Consider the following 16,614-nt stretch of genomic DNA (forward strand, 5'->3'; position numbering starts at 1 on the left):
GAAATGGAAGCATACTTACATATAGGATCTCCTGCAACAGCTGGATCTGATGGTTCACTGGGAGGGCCAACTCCTGCCGCATTTATTGCCATTGCTCGGAACTGGTATTTAACACCTTCAATCAAACGCGGAACGTTAAATTCCACGCCTTTCAATCCCACTTTGGTAATTGGTGCTCGGCTAACACGTGACCAGTAGGCACCTCCCTCTTCTCTCTTCTCGAGCCAGTAGCCAGTAATTGGAGACCCGCCATTGTCCAGAGGAGGAGTCCAGCTTACTAGCATCGACCCTTTGGTGCGCTCCAAAACTTTTGGTTTTCCCGGAGGTCCAGGAGGGCGAAAGGGATCTTGAATGACTACTTTATCTGATTTGCACTCATCACTGATTCCATATTTATTCACTGCCCTAACTCGGAACTCATACTGACCATTGGGGATAAGTTTCCAGACCTAGAAATCAAATGAATAGTGATTTCTTAACAACATACTTATGTTGATTTTCACTTATTTTAAAATTCAAGTTATTTTGGTAGGGGAGACTATAAAAATAAATCTATAAAAGCAAATAAATATATAGTTAAAAAATAAATAGGCTCAAATGTGGAGAAAGCATTTTAAAATGAGAATATGTGAATTTATTGTACCTAATACTGGATCTCTCAAGTAAAAAAGAATTTATATACAAATAGTATTTACTAAGTGGCCTTATGTACATGGTGCTAAAAACTGTGCTAAATCTTTTTGTGTGTGGTTTTGAGTTTAATCATTAAATTCCCAGGTTATGCCCTAATGGTGTTAATTCAAAGTCGTGTCCTTTTAATGTGTATAAGTAAATATTTAGAATAGTTTACCCCATATCTCTTCTCTACAGCAGTGTTGGTGACTTCCTCCCATTCACTTTTCTTCCTGCTTGCATCACGTTTGTCAATGATATAATGGGTAATTTCACTGCCCCCATTATCTAGAGGGGCATCCCATGTCAAATAGCAAGATTCAGCTTTAATGTCAGTAACAGCAAGATTTCTTGGTGGTGATGGACGATCTGGGAAGGAACCAACACAGGAGAATGAGAAGGCCATTCTTAAAAAGGTACTGGATTTCATCTTGATAGAAGAAAACAGGTCCCTTACCATATACTTCCACATGAACATTTCGGAACACTGAACCCAGGCGATTGGAAGCAGTAACTGTGTAAGTGCCTTTGTCTTCCCGGACTGCTTTGGGAATGCTAAGCTCCGTCTTTGCCTCACTTCGGGATACTTCTTCCTTGGTTATCTTAAGTGCATCAGTGGGTTTTTCGATCACAGTTTCGTTCTTGGACCACTCAATCTTAGGCATTGGAAGGCCTGTCACATCTGCAGGGATGTTAACAGGCTCTCCTGCCTTAACTTTGATAGTGTCTCCTCGAACAGACAAGCGCAACTTAATAGTTGGAGGCACTGTAAAGAGAAAGGAAAGAAAAAAAATGCATAGTCCTAAGTATATTTGCTCAACTTATGAAGATAAAGGCCGCGCTGTAAAATGCACTAAAATCATGCACAGATTCCACACCTTCGTCATCCTGTATGACCACGTTAAGAGGCAGAGATGGTTCACTTTCGCCAATTTCATTGACGGCTTTGACACGGAATTCATACATTTGGTGTTCATCAAGATTTTCAACCAGGAAAGATGTGGTTGGGCAGAGTCTCTTGTTAACTCTTTCAAAGTCAGGTTTGTCGTGACGCCGTTTTTCAATGATATAACCTTGGATGGGGCTGCCGCCATTACTGCGGGGCTCTTTCCAGTCAAGGGTGATAGTGGATTTTGTCCTTTCTGTGTATGTGAGCCTCTCGGGAGATGTTGGAGGACCTTTAACCAGAGGCAAGTTGAAATGACAAGCATGAAATAAATATTCATATAGGAAATAGCATTTCACTTTAAATTAATTATGTGAGAAATAAGTTTCTGTTTGGCAAAACCTTACATCCATCTTTAAAATCCTTCCAAAAACATATCAGTTACCAGAATTATAGGCATTTATACAGGCAGAATTTTTCTTAGAGTAAAAATTATTGATTAAAAATAAATCAAAGGGAATGTAGACTTTTGTTATTTTTAGCATTTTAGATATTTTACCTCTGTCACTGTTTGGAAAGCTTCTAGTCCTAATGAAGTAGGAGAGAAGGTCTGTGAAGTTTTGCTCTGAATGACCAGCTGGGAGCAAAGTGTTTCCTTTATTAAAGGACAGTGCATGTGTCTGCTGAACACACTTAGAACCATGTTGCCTCAAGTGTGGGTTTAAAATGGAGTGGAAAGAGAATTTATGTGATGCTTCTGTAGTTTCGTGGCCCAAAGGACAAAACAAAGCATAACTTTGCATGGTAAAACTAATCTCCTGTTGAACTGTCACTGTAACTGGAAGCAGAGCTTTGCAGTGGAAGCTCAGCTCTGTTTTGATACTTGTGGCACAACTTGAGCTAGAGCAGACATTTTTGAGATGAGCTGTTATGGGGAGGATGTGATGGGATGTCAGTATGCATTACCAAGTGTGTGCAATTTTAGAGTTTCACATTTGCTCATACTGCTTAAGGAGATTTCCTTTGGTTGGTTTTCTATTCTCTGGTGGCTTTCTCTGACTCTGAGCATCCATATCCTTCCAGTGTGGAGACTACTTGAGGGCTAAAGGAAGACTAAGGCATTTATCATAAGTCTGTTGTATATCCTGTAATCCTTCAAAAACAGTGAACTCCCTTTAACTACTAAAGCATTAAATTAATCACTCCAGAGTATTCTATTGCCAAGATGTAGTATTTCTACCTGTTTGTAGGTTGTTGTTAAGCTCTGGTAGATTCAGGTTTTTTCAGTACATGAAACCATACGGTTTTGTGCAAAATTACATTGATATTATAGCAAGTATGATATTCTTAAAGTTGCCAGTAGTTTTTTGATTCACCTTTCTTATCACTCTCTTGCTATAGACCATGAGACTCTTGGGAGTTTGAAGTCATAGGGCTCAATAAATAAATGGCATAACTAGAAGCAAACAGTATTTACTTTATAAACACAATGAAAACCTCTTTTACCTAGTGGATCAACTGCAAGAATTGGTCCTATTTCAACAGGAGGGCCACAGCCAAACTTGTTCTTGGCAATCACACGGAACATATATTCTTGTCCCTCAAGGAGACCTGTGATGTCACATTTAGATCTCTCAGTCTCTATTGGTTGTCTCCAGGTATGCATCTTAGCATCTTTTCTTTCAATAATGAATCCTGTGATTTCACTTCCTCCATCATCTGCTGGGTCAGACCAATTAAGCAAACACATCTTTCTATTTGTCACAACAGGTTTTAAGTCAAGAACCGGTCCAGGAACATCTGAAAAATTAAAACAAACAAACGTAAAAATCAGTGCAATAAATTGTATCATTTAGAAAAACCCTATGAAAATCCATGTAACATTCCTTACCAAAAACTTCTACCCTGGCTGCTGCAAATTTGGAACCACAGCTATTGGTAGCTGTAATCACATATCTGCCATGATCTTTTCTCAATGCATTCTTGATAATTAGTTCCGATTTGGTTCCAACATTCTCTATTACAACACGGTCTTTATCCAGCTCCCCTTCTTCTATGGTCCATACTTTGGTAGGCACTGGACGACCAGTTACCACAGCTGGAATTCTAAGTGTCTTCCCAGCCATTATTTGTATGCCAGCCTTGACAGAAACATCTAGTTCCACAGTTGGAGGCTCTGTTTAAAGAGAACAGTAATACGTTAGTCCAAGAAAGATGAAAAAAAAAATCCTATGGTGGAAAAATGTCCATAATCTTATTGCATGGATCCATGCAACTTTTAAGTTACCTTGTGGTTCAGCCACAGTAACCGGTCCCGTTTCTCCTGGTGGTCCTTCACCTGCAGCATTGACGGCACTCACTCGAAGTTTATAATCGGCACCCTCTCGGATTTCTTTGACTGTGTACTGACGGACCTTGATCATCTTCTCCGTGCAACGTGACCATTCGTTTGTTCCAACCAGCTGCTTATCAACAAAGTAGCCAACAATTTCCCCACCGCCATTGAAAGCTGGGGGTTCCCATTCTAGTTCAATAGTTGTAGAGCTTGTGTCGGTGACTCTTGGGACAGGTGGCCCAGGTGGAGCTAGAATGAATGTAGATACACAAATCAAAACTCCCAGAAGATTTTAAAATGCACAGTAGCTTACTCTATCCCACTTTTTTTCATAGCGCATTGCATGTAATATGGGGTAAGTATTGCTTTGTGAAACTTTTAAGCTATATGTACAAGATGTTTAAAATTTTACATTGCAACCTTAATATATGTCTGTAGGTATTTAATATTTTGCTTGTTTTTTTGTAAATTTAAGGTGTACAATATGATCTGATACATGCATATATTACAAAATGGTTACCACAATGTTAGTTAACACCTCCCTCCCCTTACATAATTATTTTTTTTTGGTACTGATAACGTTCAAGATCTACTCTCTTAACAACTTTCAGGTATATAATATAGTACTTAATTAACTGGATGAAGTGACTTAATTATAGTCACCATGCTGTACCCCACTCTCTTCATAAGAAATTACTTACAGATTGGATCACGTGCTGTTTTGGGGTCTGAAGGCGGACTGAACTTTCCAGGTCCAGCTGCGTTTTCAGCACATACTCTGAAAACATAGGTGAGTCCTTCTAATAGGCCTTCTACATTGGTCTTCAAAGAATTCAGAAGATTTCTGTTGACACGAGACCAATGTGTACTATTAACCTCACGTTTTTCAAGCCAGTAACCCAAGATGGGGCTTCCATTATCTTTTGGTTCATTCCATTTCACTAGCATACTGTTGCTTGTAATGTCTTCTACAATGGGCTTATCGGGTGCATCAGGTGGTTCTGATAAAAAAAAATGGCATATTTGAATTAATTCTCTAGTATGACCTAAAAATTCAAGTTTATAAGCTACGATAATGAATATACCCTTGCATATGATAAAAGGCAAAATGTAGATGCTAAAAGAACCTTACCAAATGGATCTTTAGCTATAAGTGGCTTTGAAACACATGGCGGTCCAGGCCCAAACCTATTTTCAGCTCTTACACGAAAGAGATACTCTTTCCCTTCAATCAGTTTTGTCACTGAATATTTGCAGTGTCTAAGTGTTGAAGTGACAATAATCCATTCTGAGTCAGGTTTTGTCTTGTCTTTCTTTTCCAAAGTGTAGTTTATAATCTCACTGCCACCATCATCAAGGGGTGGTTCCCATTTACAGAGGACGGAGTTCTTTCTAATATCTTCAAATACAAAGTTGATTGGTGGCCCTGGTGTATCTAATATTTCAAAAGATAGCAGTGATTAAAATTTTGTGTAGAAATGGTTGCAAAGGAAAATGTAAATGTTAGCATGCCCCTTTAACATAAACTTCTGCTTTTTCTACATCTGTCTTTGTATGGCTAACAAATACCAAGGTGGGTTGATTTTGTTTACATAGCCAGCAGGAAAAATGGGACTGAGGATAACTTGCTGAAGCTATTTCCTACTCCTTTTATCCCCCTTCCCCACCTCCCCTGCCAAAACCCCTTTTTTAAGTTTTACTGAAACTCTTCATATAGACTTTCTTCCATTGAGAAGTGTAGTTTTACCTACGTACCTAGCACACAGACAGTACAAGGAGCTTTTGCGATACCATGGTCATTTTCAACTTTGATCATATACAGGCCATGGTCAGGTCGGAGAGAATCTCGGACACGTAGCTGAGATTCTCCCTTTTTACTGTTGTCGATACTCAAACGTTGTGTTAGAGGCAGGACAAATGGTTCTTCTTCTTGAACTTCACCCTTCCTCCTCCTAATTGTGGGTTCTACTCGCTTTTTAATTTCTTCTGGTGTAATAACTTTTTCATCCTTTAGCCACGTAATAGTCGGGTAAGGTGACCCAGAAATAGTTGCATCAAGTTCTATTTCATCACCTCGTTTCACTTCTAGGCTTGTTCTCATAATGACTTTTGGAGCATCTGTAATGATTAAAAACAATAATCGTTCTCAATTCTGATCAAAACATTGACAAAACATTATTCTCCTTGATTGTGCCGCGGGCAAACAGCAACCCCATTAAACAAAACTTACCAATAGGATCTACAGCTTTGGTTGGAGGAGTGGCTCGAGAAGGTTCACTAATACCAGCAGCATTTTCTGCTCGCACTCTGAACTGGTATTCCTTTCCCTCTTCGAGTCCTTTTGCTGTATAGGTCAGGACTGGTACTAGGTGTTCATTGCATCTCTTCCATTTGTCTTCACCCTTAGCAATCTTCTCTATGATGTAACCCATTATTTTGCTCCCTCCATCATACAAAGGTGGCTTCCATGTAATAGTCATTGCTTTAGCTGTAGGATTATGGACCTCAACATCTACAGGTGGATCAGGGGGTTCTGAACAATAAGGAAAAAAATGGTTAATATGTACCCATGCACAAACCCATCTTTTTTTAAGTAAAAAACTGCATATTAATTCCTAGCTATGTTACATCCATGCCCCAACTTACGCTTTGGATCTTGAGCAATGACCGGATTTTTCAGTTCAATATATTCGCCTCCACCAATCTTGTTGACAGCTTTAACACGGAAGAAGTATTCACCATTTGGTATGAGATCTTTTACAGTCCAAGACAGCTTGTTCTCACCAGACATGACTGGTATGTATGTCCTTCTCCCAGCCTCTCTGCGTTCCAGGACATAATGAAGGATTGGGCTTCCACCATCATATTCTGGAGGTTCCCAGGTTAATTTACAAGAACTCTTGGTCACGTCACTTGCTTTAATATCTTTGCATGGTCCAGGTAGGCCTATCAGAAATAAAGTGATAATTATTATTGTAATCTGAAAAGTCAGCATGTTAAAAGTACACTCTTTCTTTCTCTGAGACTATCCACCTGTTGGGTGGGATAATCTTTGATGTGCTGGAACGCCCCTCTGCCGCCTTATGCTGAAGGCTATTTAGCGTCATTGGCCCCAGTTACTAAACATATGTAACTCCTCTGAGTTTTTGTTCTAAGTGAAAATCACCCCCACCCAATTTTTAAACATCATCTGTGTGGGAGGGGGCAGAAAGTATTACTAATCCTGGTGAGTACACTATGGAAAAATGCAAATACAATTAATAAATGAATATTGGCAATTTAAACATTCTTTGGGTATGCTGTATCTTTTATTTAGTACTTCACATGCCAATAATTACAACAGAAGTAAATTAGTTTAATCAGAGTTTAACTAGCAATTTCATTTCTATAATTACTTGTTTTCCAGATGATTTCTTTCCATATGAGAAGCAATTTAGTTTACAAATAGCCAACTCATGAAGCCCTTTATACTAACACTACAAAGTTAACTAATTTTCCCAATGTGTGAAGAATAATATCTTGTATTTCATCAAAGACTGATTACCTATGACTTTGACATTGATTGAGGCAGTTGCTGAGCCAAGCTTATTCTCTAGTGTAATGGTATAAACTCCAGCATCTGCATGGACACTCTTGGGAACTTCGAGGTGTGCAGAGATATGATCATTCTTCATTGTTAATCTGTCACTTGCTTTAACTTCTTTGCCATCTTTATGCCAACTAACAGTTGGAACTGGGACAGCTCTGAAGGGAACAGGAATTCTTAACTTTTCACCTTCAATAACAACAATGTCATGAGTCTCCATATCAATTGTTGGCTTGCCTGTAAGATATCCAAAAAGGAAAAAAAAGATATGTCAAAATGCAATGTATGATAAGCAAAGTCTGTTTTATTAATTGAAAGAAACTGTGTTCTTACAGTCTGGGTCTTTGGCAACCACATTTTCAGAGATTTCAGATGGCTCACTGACACCAACAGCATTGACAGCTCTCACTCTCAGAACATACTCCTTGTCAGGAACAACACCTTCTTCAACTTTGAATTTCAAGTCTTTAATTGGGCGAGAATTAACTCGCATCCATTTCTCAGTGCCTACCGGACACATTTCAACATGATATCCTATAATAGGACTTCCACCATTTTTCTCTGGAGGCTTCCAGGCAATGGCGATGTGCTTTCTCCCAGCATCAGTCACATGCAAATCAAGGGGAGGTGAAGGAGGACCTGAAAAAAGAGTGAAACATTCACATCCACAATCTCGTCATCAAGCTCTAGACGATATCCTTTGTTTAATTGACACTACTTACTTGTTGGATCTTCAATTGACAGGATTTCTGTGGGTTCGCTTGGGTGACCAACTCCAGCTTCATTTTCTGCCCGAACCTGAAACTGGACCTCTGTTCCTTCAATGACATCAGTTACTCTGAAGTTACAGTCAGGTCCTGAGGTCTTTCCAGCTTTCACCCAACGGGTACCTAACTTTTCTTTCTTCTCAATGATATATCTATTGAAATAAAGCAGTTCATTAGTGTTAATAGAGAAAATACAGTTAAGAATTTTCAGCTGAGTATAAATTATCCTTTGTAAATTAATTAAAATTCTACCTTTGTATTGGTCTTCCACCATCATTTTTAGGTGGTTCCCACTTCAGGTCAACATGTCGCTTGGTTACATCAACCACTGTCAGAGCATAGGGTGGTCCAGGGGTGGCTGGAAGCAAAACATTCAATAGTTAGAAAAAAACAGAGGGAAAAATGATAATCCAGTACGAACAGTGTCACAAATATTAAGTTAGCATACTAAAGGTGTCTTTGGCCAGAACAGAGTCCTCAACTTCACAGTAGTCACTTTGTCCTATGGCATTTTCTGCAGCAACTCGGAACACATATAAAGAGCCCTCTGTCAGTGGGGTTACTGTGCACTTGGTGTCCTTGACAGTTGTGTCCACTGTTTGCCAGCCTTTTCGCCTCACATCTCTCTTTTCCACGATATAGTTGGTGATGGGGGACCCTCCGTCTTTCTCAGGAACTGTCCACTTGAGGTCTGCTGTATTTTTTGTGATATTAATAACTTCAAGCCAGCGAGGTGGTGATGGAGGATCTAAAGAAGAAAAAAAGAAAAATTCAATTTTTTTATTGTCCAATACTCAGTCTTCACTGAATTCTCTAGCAGTCACTAGGAAGTCACATAGCAATGATGAAGCAATCTAGTTATGAGTTTTTCATATTTTCTCATACTGTAGTTCTCAGACCTACGTTAGAGGAATTTATATACACTAAACATCAAGAGTGACTTACACAGCTTTTCCCTGCAGAGCACAGGGTCACTGGGTTCGCTGGGCTCACTTTCCCCAGCCTTGTTCACAGCTCTAACTCGGAATGAGTATTCCTGCCCTTCCATGAGACCCTTGAGAAAATGCTGAGTGGTGGGAACACCTTCAGCCACTCGGACCCAGTCCTCCGTTCCAGTCTTTAGCATTTCAATGACATAAGACTCAATCTTTGCCCCTCCATCATGTTCTGGCTTTGTCCAATTCAACATCAATGATGTTTTGCCTACATCTTTCACAGTTGGTTTTCCAGGAGGCCATGGAGGATCTGCAAACCAATGAAATGAAACCATGATTTAGGTTTGTCAAAAAAGGAGTTAATATAAGCTTCAAAATGACCACATAAAAATATATAAACAATACCTATTGGATCCTTTATTAAGATTGGTTCAGTTGATCTGCTTGGTTTTCCAGGTCCGGCAAGATTTTCAGCCAACACACGGAATCTGTATTTTTTCTTATTGGTGAGACCTTTCACTCTGAATTAGGGACAAAGTATGAGTTGAATACCATGATAAGCAGAAGCCTCTATGTATTTTACATGGAAGGAACTAATTTATTTAAATTGTGAAAAACTGATTTGGAAATTTAACTGAAAATATTTCAATATAATTTTAAAATTGCCTTTTAACTTTCGATTTGATTGAATGTACTAATGTAATTCTAAGATCTATAAAAAATCATGATCATAATATACTGGAAGACCAAACACTTTGAAACTCACAGAAAGTTAATATTTTATAGTAGGAAATTAAGAAATGTGCCCTTGAGTGGAATTTATATCATTTCTTAGATCATGTGGTAATACAAAATATAAGTACAAATAATTTAAAATGTTATGGTTAATATATAAGAATTTGTAATCAAAATGAATGCTTGAGAATTAAAAATTGTGTATACTGCTGTCTTAACACCTTGATGGAGATATTGGACATACCTATATGTTGTGTCCTTTATTGGCATTTTATTGCATCTAACCCATTTATCAGTATCAGGATCTAATCTTTCAACCCAGTATCCAGTGATTGGGCTTCCTCCATCATCGTCTGGCTCACACCATGTGAGAGTAACTGCATCCTTAGTGATATCAGAAGGTTCTAGGCGAGTTGGAGGTCCAGGTGGATCTATAGGTAGGATAACGATGTGTTATATGCCCTATATATAAATATGACACCCAAATCCAAGTTTGACACAAGTATCTTTTTAAAAATTTTTGGCCAACTTATTAAAGAGAAACTTACCAAATGGATATTTAGCTGTTACTGGAGTAGCCTGAACTGGTTCACCAACACCATACATGTTTTCTGCAGCAACTCTGAAGATGTATTCTTTGTTGGGTGTTAATTTGGTTGCCTTGTAGTTTGTATCCTTGACAGTTGATGAGAGCTTGTGCCACACTTCACTGTCAGTTGCTCTTCTCTCCACAACATAGTTTGTGATTTTAGATCCACCATCATCTCGTGGGGGGTTCCATGTTAGAAGACATGACTCATTGGTCACTTCTGTGATGTCAAAAGCAGCTGGTGGTCCAGGTTTGTCTGTGGATGACATTATACACTCAGGAAAAAATCATTTAAAAAATCATGTTTTATTTTTAAAAGTAACTGAAATGAGTCTGCGCATTTTTTAAATGATGGCCTCTCTTACCTAAGACGTTCACTTCTACCACAGCAGTGGCCCGACCACAGACGTTGACAGCCTCGATGATGTATGTGCCAGTGTCACTTCTCTTACTATCAATGATGGTCACTGTGGATTTTTTAGGAACATTTTCAATGGTGATTCTTTTGTCCTGCTTCAGAAGCATATCGGCTTTTGTCCAAGTTATTTTAGGTTCAGGTTTTCCAGTTACAGTGGCAGGAAGTTCAATTTTAGTTCCTGCTTTTACAGTGAGACCAGCAAGGAGCTTCACATCAAGGAAAATTTCTGGAGCCTCTGAAATTGGAAAAGATGATTTATAATGTTAGCAAGCTCAAACAAAATTAAAAGCAGAGGCCTGGTTAATAATACAAAAACCAAAAATAAATACCCTGTGTATCCACAGCCTGGATTTCATCTGTGGGTTTGCTTGGTTTGCTAGCACCTTGCCTGTTCAGGGCCTTCACGCGGTAGGCATACCATTTGCCTTCTTCAAGACCTGTTACTTCCATTCTATCAGAAAATAAAATGGTATATTTTACTATAATGCACACAACCTGTTTTATATGATCTTTCTAAAATTCATACCTTCTCTTCGTATAACACTATTTATTCCTTAAATTAATTCTGGATTGCTTCAGTATTATAACTAATGAACACCTTAGGTAGGGGATAAGTTCAGTAGCACTCTTTAAAGTCGGACAAGCACACCAGAGGAATTATCAATGAAAAAAACTAATAGATTTTCTAAAAGAAAAACACTAATTTTAGTAAGATGAAACATTTACTCTTGTGTCAAATAATTATAAAAACCTACTCTGTGCACTTGTTGGAATGAGCACTGGGTGTTGTATGTAAGCCAATTTGACAACAGATTATATTAAAAACAAACAAAAACCCTACTTTGTGTCTGCAACTGGTTCCCCACAGGCAACCCATCGATCCGAACCACGTGGACATTTTTCAACTATATATCCTTTGATGCGTGAACCACCATCATATTTAGGTGGATCCCATGTTAGGAAGATGCTGTTGGCTGTTCTATCTCTCCATTTAACGTTCTCTGGTGGGTCAGGTACCGCTATAAACATTTTAAAGAGAGTCAGTGTTAGATAGGCCATCTATGAAATCTCCATATTGCCTGCCCCTGCCGTTCCCCCATAAATTCGACTCCTGGTCTCAAAGCAAAAAAAGGTAACAAGAGGCTCCATAAGCAACCATCAAGAATGTACTCACTTGCAGGAGCTGACATATTTACAGGTTCATCAACATAAGCAGGTTCTCCTGGGCCACACTTGTTACGAGCACAGACTTTAAATAAATATTCTTTCCCTTGAACAAGATCAGGAACTGTGAATTCTAGGTCAGGCACAAAGTCCATAACCTGGGACAAAGAAATATAATTACTCGTTTCTCAAAAGCCTGAGTCAAAGATTTTTACGACAAGCAGTGATACAAATGGAAAATTTTTTTAATGGTAAGGGTTATTAATTTTACACTAGGGAAAAATTTGCAGAGTAAGACACAATATTTGAACCTTATATTAAGGTGAGACTTTCATAACTTATACACATTAAAAAGGTGTCAAATAAGGTATTGGTTCTTTCCACCAGCTTGGTTATTAGAAATATGCTTTTAAATCAAGGTAAAAAACAATAATGAGAAATGAATAAATAACAGTAATAAACTGAAGAGAAAACAAATGGTAGATTGGGCCAACTAAGATAATCTAGTGGAGTGAGAAGTTTGATGACCAGGGAGTTAAATACTTAGTGTCCTTAGAATGGCTGATCGTTTCATAGGGCACACTGGATACTCATCAGGTACCAAGTGAATAGGTAATTTTATTTTTTAGCAAACAGTAGAAAATTTGGTAAGGCACAAAATAAGGTAGTTATACCAAATCTTGGTTGAACTACCTCAAGAAGCATTAGCATCAAGGCATTTAAGAGAAGTTTTTGGGTCTTTTTCAGCAAGGTAAATTTAAACCATGTAAACTGTGCATGGCATCCCAGCATTCTGGGATTCCCCCCACTCTTTTTTCTGTGAGTTGCATTGCTGCTCAAAACTCACTTTAGTCCATGTTTTCCGGCTGACTTCTCGCTTTTCAACAACATATCCAGTTAATGGACTCCCTCCATCATCATCTGGTGGTTCCCAAGTCAAATGTACTGAGTCCTTGGTTATCTCATCAAATTTCAGTTCTTTGGGTGCACTTGGGCGAGCTGAAAAAAAAGGTAGTCCAAAATCAATATCGGTAATAGATTGAACCAATATTTGTTAATACTGTCAAATCACCATATGTAACAAAAGTTTAGTTCCTTACCAATCACATTGACGTCAATTTCCCCAGAAATTGCTTTTACGGGATTTTCTAATTTCAGTGTATAAATGCCCTTGTCTGGACGTTCACTTGGAGAAATGACAAGTTCAGCATAGGCAGATAAGGTTTTCATTTTCACACGGTCCCCTGCTTCTAGTACTTTATCTCCAAAAGACCAGGTTGCAGTTGGCCTTGGATAGCCTGTACTTGGAACCAGGATCTTGATAGGATTCGGGACAATAACTTCTAGACCATCTTTAAATGCACTTAAGTCCATTGTTGGTTCAGCTACCAAAAAGAAAAATTAATGAGTCTCCAGCACTATATTTAAGGCTATTAAGCTATATTAAGCTATTAAATCTAAAAATAAAATATCCACTTACCAAATGCATCATCAGCAGTTAGAGGACCAAGAATTTCAGATGGATCTGAAACACCAGCTTCATTTTCTGCAGATACTCGATATAAATATTTATTTCCTTTTTGTAATCCAGTAACCTAAAGTATGAATCAATAGTTGTAAGAAAAATACACACACACACACACACACACACATACATTTAAGTCCATGATCATACATTGAATATTTTTTTAGATATAAGCTCCCTACCTTGTAAGTCAGTTCAGGGACAAGTTTCATATTGCAACGAATCCAATTATCTTTTCCTTCTTCACATCGCTCAATTATATAACCCAATATTGGACTTCCTCCATCTTTCAGAGGAGGTTCCCATGTGAGCTGAACTGATGACTGAGTCTGATCTGAGGATTTTAGGTTCACAGGAGGACTTGGTCTCTCTGGAATGGAAGAAAGAGTTGGAACATACCATTGAATTCAGTAACAGTTTGTTAAGATAACGTGTAACCATTGCTATCATCTGCATTAAAATAGCAGGTTTACTGAATTCACTGAGTAAAAGTAGGCACAGCCTGGATTTCTATGATAGGCACTGGATTTCTATGATTTTGCTCACATCTTTCTGATGTTCTATCTTTTCATTAACTCCAATTTATTTTAATTAATAGACTTAATTTATGGATTTCATGAAGTAATTATTTCCTTGTTTTGATGAGCTTACCAATTGGATCAGCAACTTTGACAAAAGGTGTGGCTGCACTTGGTTTTCCAACTCCAATGCGGTTTTGGGCTCTGACCCGGAAACTATACTCCTGTCCTTCTACCACATCAGTGACAGTTGCAGATAGATCTTCAGCTCTTACTGTCATGGCAGTGTCCCATCTGATAGAAGTCTTGTCTCTCAATTCAATAACGTAGTTTGTGATCACAGCTCCTCCATCATACTCTGGCGGTTCCCATGTCAGTGAAACCCCAAATCTATTTATGTCAGTGATGGTTACATTCAAAGGAGGGCCTGGAACATCTGGATTTCATCAAAGAAGAAAACATAGGTTTCGGGTTAAATCAGAGATAAAAGCAAAGATAAGCTAGTTTGCAATTTACTTAAAAACTTCTTACCATATTTACTCCTTGCTTCTACAGGATTGTCAGTTTCTACTGGTTCACCAGTGCCAACTCTGTTTCTTGCACTGACACGGAACAGGTACTCAACTCCGCCTTTCTGTAGTCCAGTGACAGTGAACTCACAACTATCTGCACGGTCAGTGGCCAGAACCCAGGTCTTTCTTTTGATGTCACGTCTTTCAACAACATAACCTATGATTTTGCTTCCGCCATCAGTTAATGGTTCTTCCCAACCAAGGCTTACTTCACCATCAAATGTTTCTGTCACTTCTAAGTTGCGAACTGGCCCTGGAACATCTGAAATGCACATATACAAATTTTTTTAGTGTGCTGTCATGCTTTTAATTGTGCTTTGCCAATCAAGTCCCAAGTGATTTAAGGGCTTACCAATAACTTTTAAATTGATGAATGCTTCTGCTTTTCCATGTTTGTTCTGAAGCACAATTTTATACCTTCCTTTGTCTCCTTTCTTAGCTTCTAAAATTCTGAAAGAAGTTTGTTCAGCTGTAGTATCAACAGTTTTTGAAGACAGAGCTTCATTTTCTTTAAACCACTCGGCTTCTGCTTTAGGGTAGGCATCATAGGGCACCACCATTGTCAGAGGCTGGCCAACATCAACCACAAGATCTTGATCGCCTGTCTTGATTTTAGGTGCAGCTGGTGAGAAAAATAACACGTGAATGCTTTTGACTTATATGTTGTAGTCCAGTTACACCATAGCTTCTTTACTATGCATTTGTTAGCAAATATCAGTGATACAACCTTGGAAATATATCACAGTAACTTTCTAGCACAGAACACTGACTGACTTAGAGTTCTCATGGCTTATTTTGCAAATTGTCAGACTTGAAAACAGAGGATTAAGGATGATTTTTATATCATCCATAAAATCTCCATTCTTTGCCAAAATTAATAATGGAGAACTAAACATAGTACAAAACATGTTTGTTTTTGTGAAGTGGGCGTGTCATACTTAGGGATAAACCAGACAAACTACCTAGGTACAAGAGGAACACTAATGGCTTTTTCATAATGTCAACCAATAAGGATGCCTTGGAAGCTTGAATCAGGATGAAAACAGACCTAAGAGGCTCCATGGGGTTTGGAAAATAGAAGAAACCTGAGTTTGCCCTAAGTCCAGGTTTTTGGGGATGACTTTCAAGGTACTATGTCAATTCTAGGTACTAATGAACAGCCACCATGTGCCAGGAACTGTTCAAGGTTCTGGCAAGTAAAGAAAAATGCTATCAATTACCTCTTACTCAGGACACCCTTGTGGTAAGAGAAATTAGAATAGTCACATGTGGGTGGAGCCTAACAGAAATTAAAGGCTTTCACAGGCATTACCTCATTAATTGCAAAATCTGAAACTTACAATGCATCTGTGATATTGTGAGGATATTTGAAAATAAAAGAAAGGCATTTACCTGCCAGTTCAAGCTTAGCTCTGGCTTCTTTGTCTTTGGCAATAAATCTGTATTCACCCTGGTCACGAGGTTGAATATTACAAATCTGTAACCTGTGTATCTTTCCTTCACTCATCATCTGATGTTTGTCACCCTGAACAACAACCATGTTATTTCTTAGCCACTGGACTTCCACCTTATCTTTGTTGAGCTCAGCCAAAAAGACAACATCAGCACCAGGGGCTTCAAGAATATCTTGGGGAGGCCTGATGATCTCAACAGGGATTTCTGAAAAAAATGCAAAATGAATACAAACATGTTCATATTTGGGTTCACAACCTTTAAAAACTGGTGCTAATATTAAAATTGTCCTTTCACTCAGTGTGTACCTTCCACAAAAAGTCTAGCTCGAGATTTTCTGTCTTCTACTCCACAAGCATATTCACATTCATCATCCAGCCTGCAATCTTTGATAATGAGTCGGTGTATACTTCCATCTTTTTCAAATTTGTATCTAAGAGAAGAGATTGAATTATTGGTT

General features: G+C 38.4%; 1 protein-coding gene across 1 annotated transcript in view; it reads right to left on the reverse strand.

Annotated features, from left to right (window-relative positions):
- Positions 1-16,614, reverse strand: part of TTN (titin) — a 277,250-nt gene that overhangs the window by 78,112 nt on the left and 182,524 nt on the right. The window contains 34 exon segments of the mRNA XM_042994799.1: positions 20-449; positions 851-1,041; positions 1,130-1,438; positions 1,551-1,850; positions 3,065-3,358; positions 3,450-3,734; positions 3,846-4,142; positions 4,595-4,894; positions 5,026-5,328; positions 5,649-6,011; positions 6,124-6,426; positions 6,540-6,839; positions 7,438-7,716; positions 7,813-8,118; positions 8,202-8,398; positions 8,499-8,604; positions 8,695-8,994; positions 9,192-9,491; positions 9,587-9,702; positions 10,161-10,347; positions 10,465-10,761; positions 10,871-11,158; positions 11,253-11,374; positions 11,765-11,942; positions 12,098-12,245; positions 12,935-13,086; positions 13,188-13,472; positions 13,568-13,682; positions 13,795-13,982; positions 14,264-14,566; positions 14,662-14,964; positions 15,055-15,324; positions 16,095-16,361; positions 16,463-16,587. Of these exon segments, the coding sequence (XP_042850733.1) occupies positions 20-449; positions 851-1,041; positions 1,130-1,438; positions 1,551-1,850; positions 3,065-3,358; positions 3,450-3,734; positions 3,846-4,142; positions 4,595-4,894; positions 5,026-5,328; positions 5,649-6,011; positions 6,124-6,426; positions 6,540-6,839; positions 7,438-7,716; positions 7,813-8,118; positions 8,202-8,398; positions 8,499-8,604; positions 8,695-8,994; positions 9,192-9,491; positions 9,587-9,702; positions 10,161-10,347; positions 10,465-10,761; positions 10,871-11,158; positions 11,253-11,374; positions 11,765-11,942; positions 12,098-12,245; positions 12,935-13,086; positions 13,188-13,472; positions 13,568-13,682; positions 13,795-13,982; positions 14,264-14,566; positions 14,662-14,964; positions 15,055-15,324; positions 16,095-16,361; positions 16,463-16,587 (8,507 nt within the window).

The sequence above is a fragment of the Panthera tigris genome, chromosome C1 (genome assembly GCF_018350195.1).
Source record: "Panthera tigris isolate Pti1 chromosome C1, P.tigris_Pti1_mat1.1, whole genome shotgun sequence".
Classification (NCBI taxonomy): Eukaryota; Metazoa; Chordata; class Mammalia; order Carnivora; family Felidae; genus Panthera; species Panthera tigris.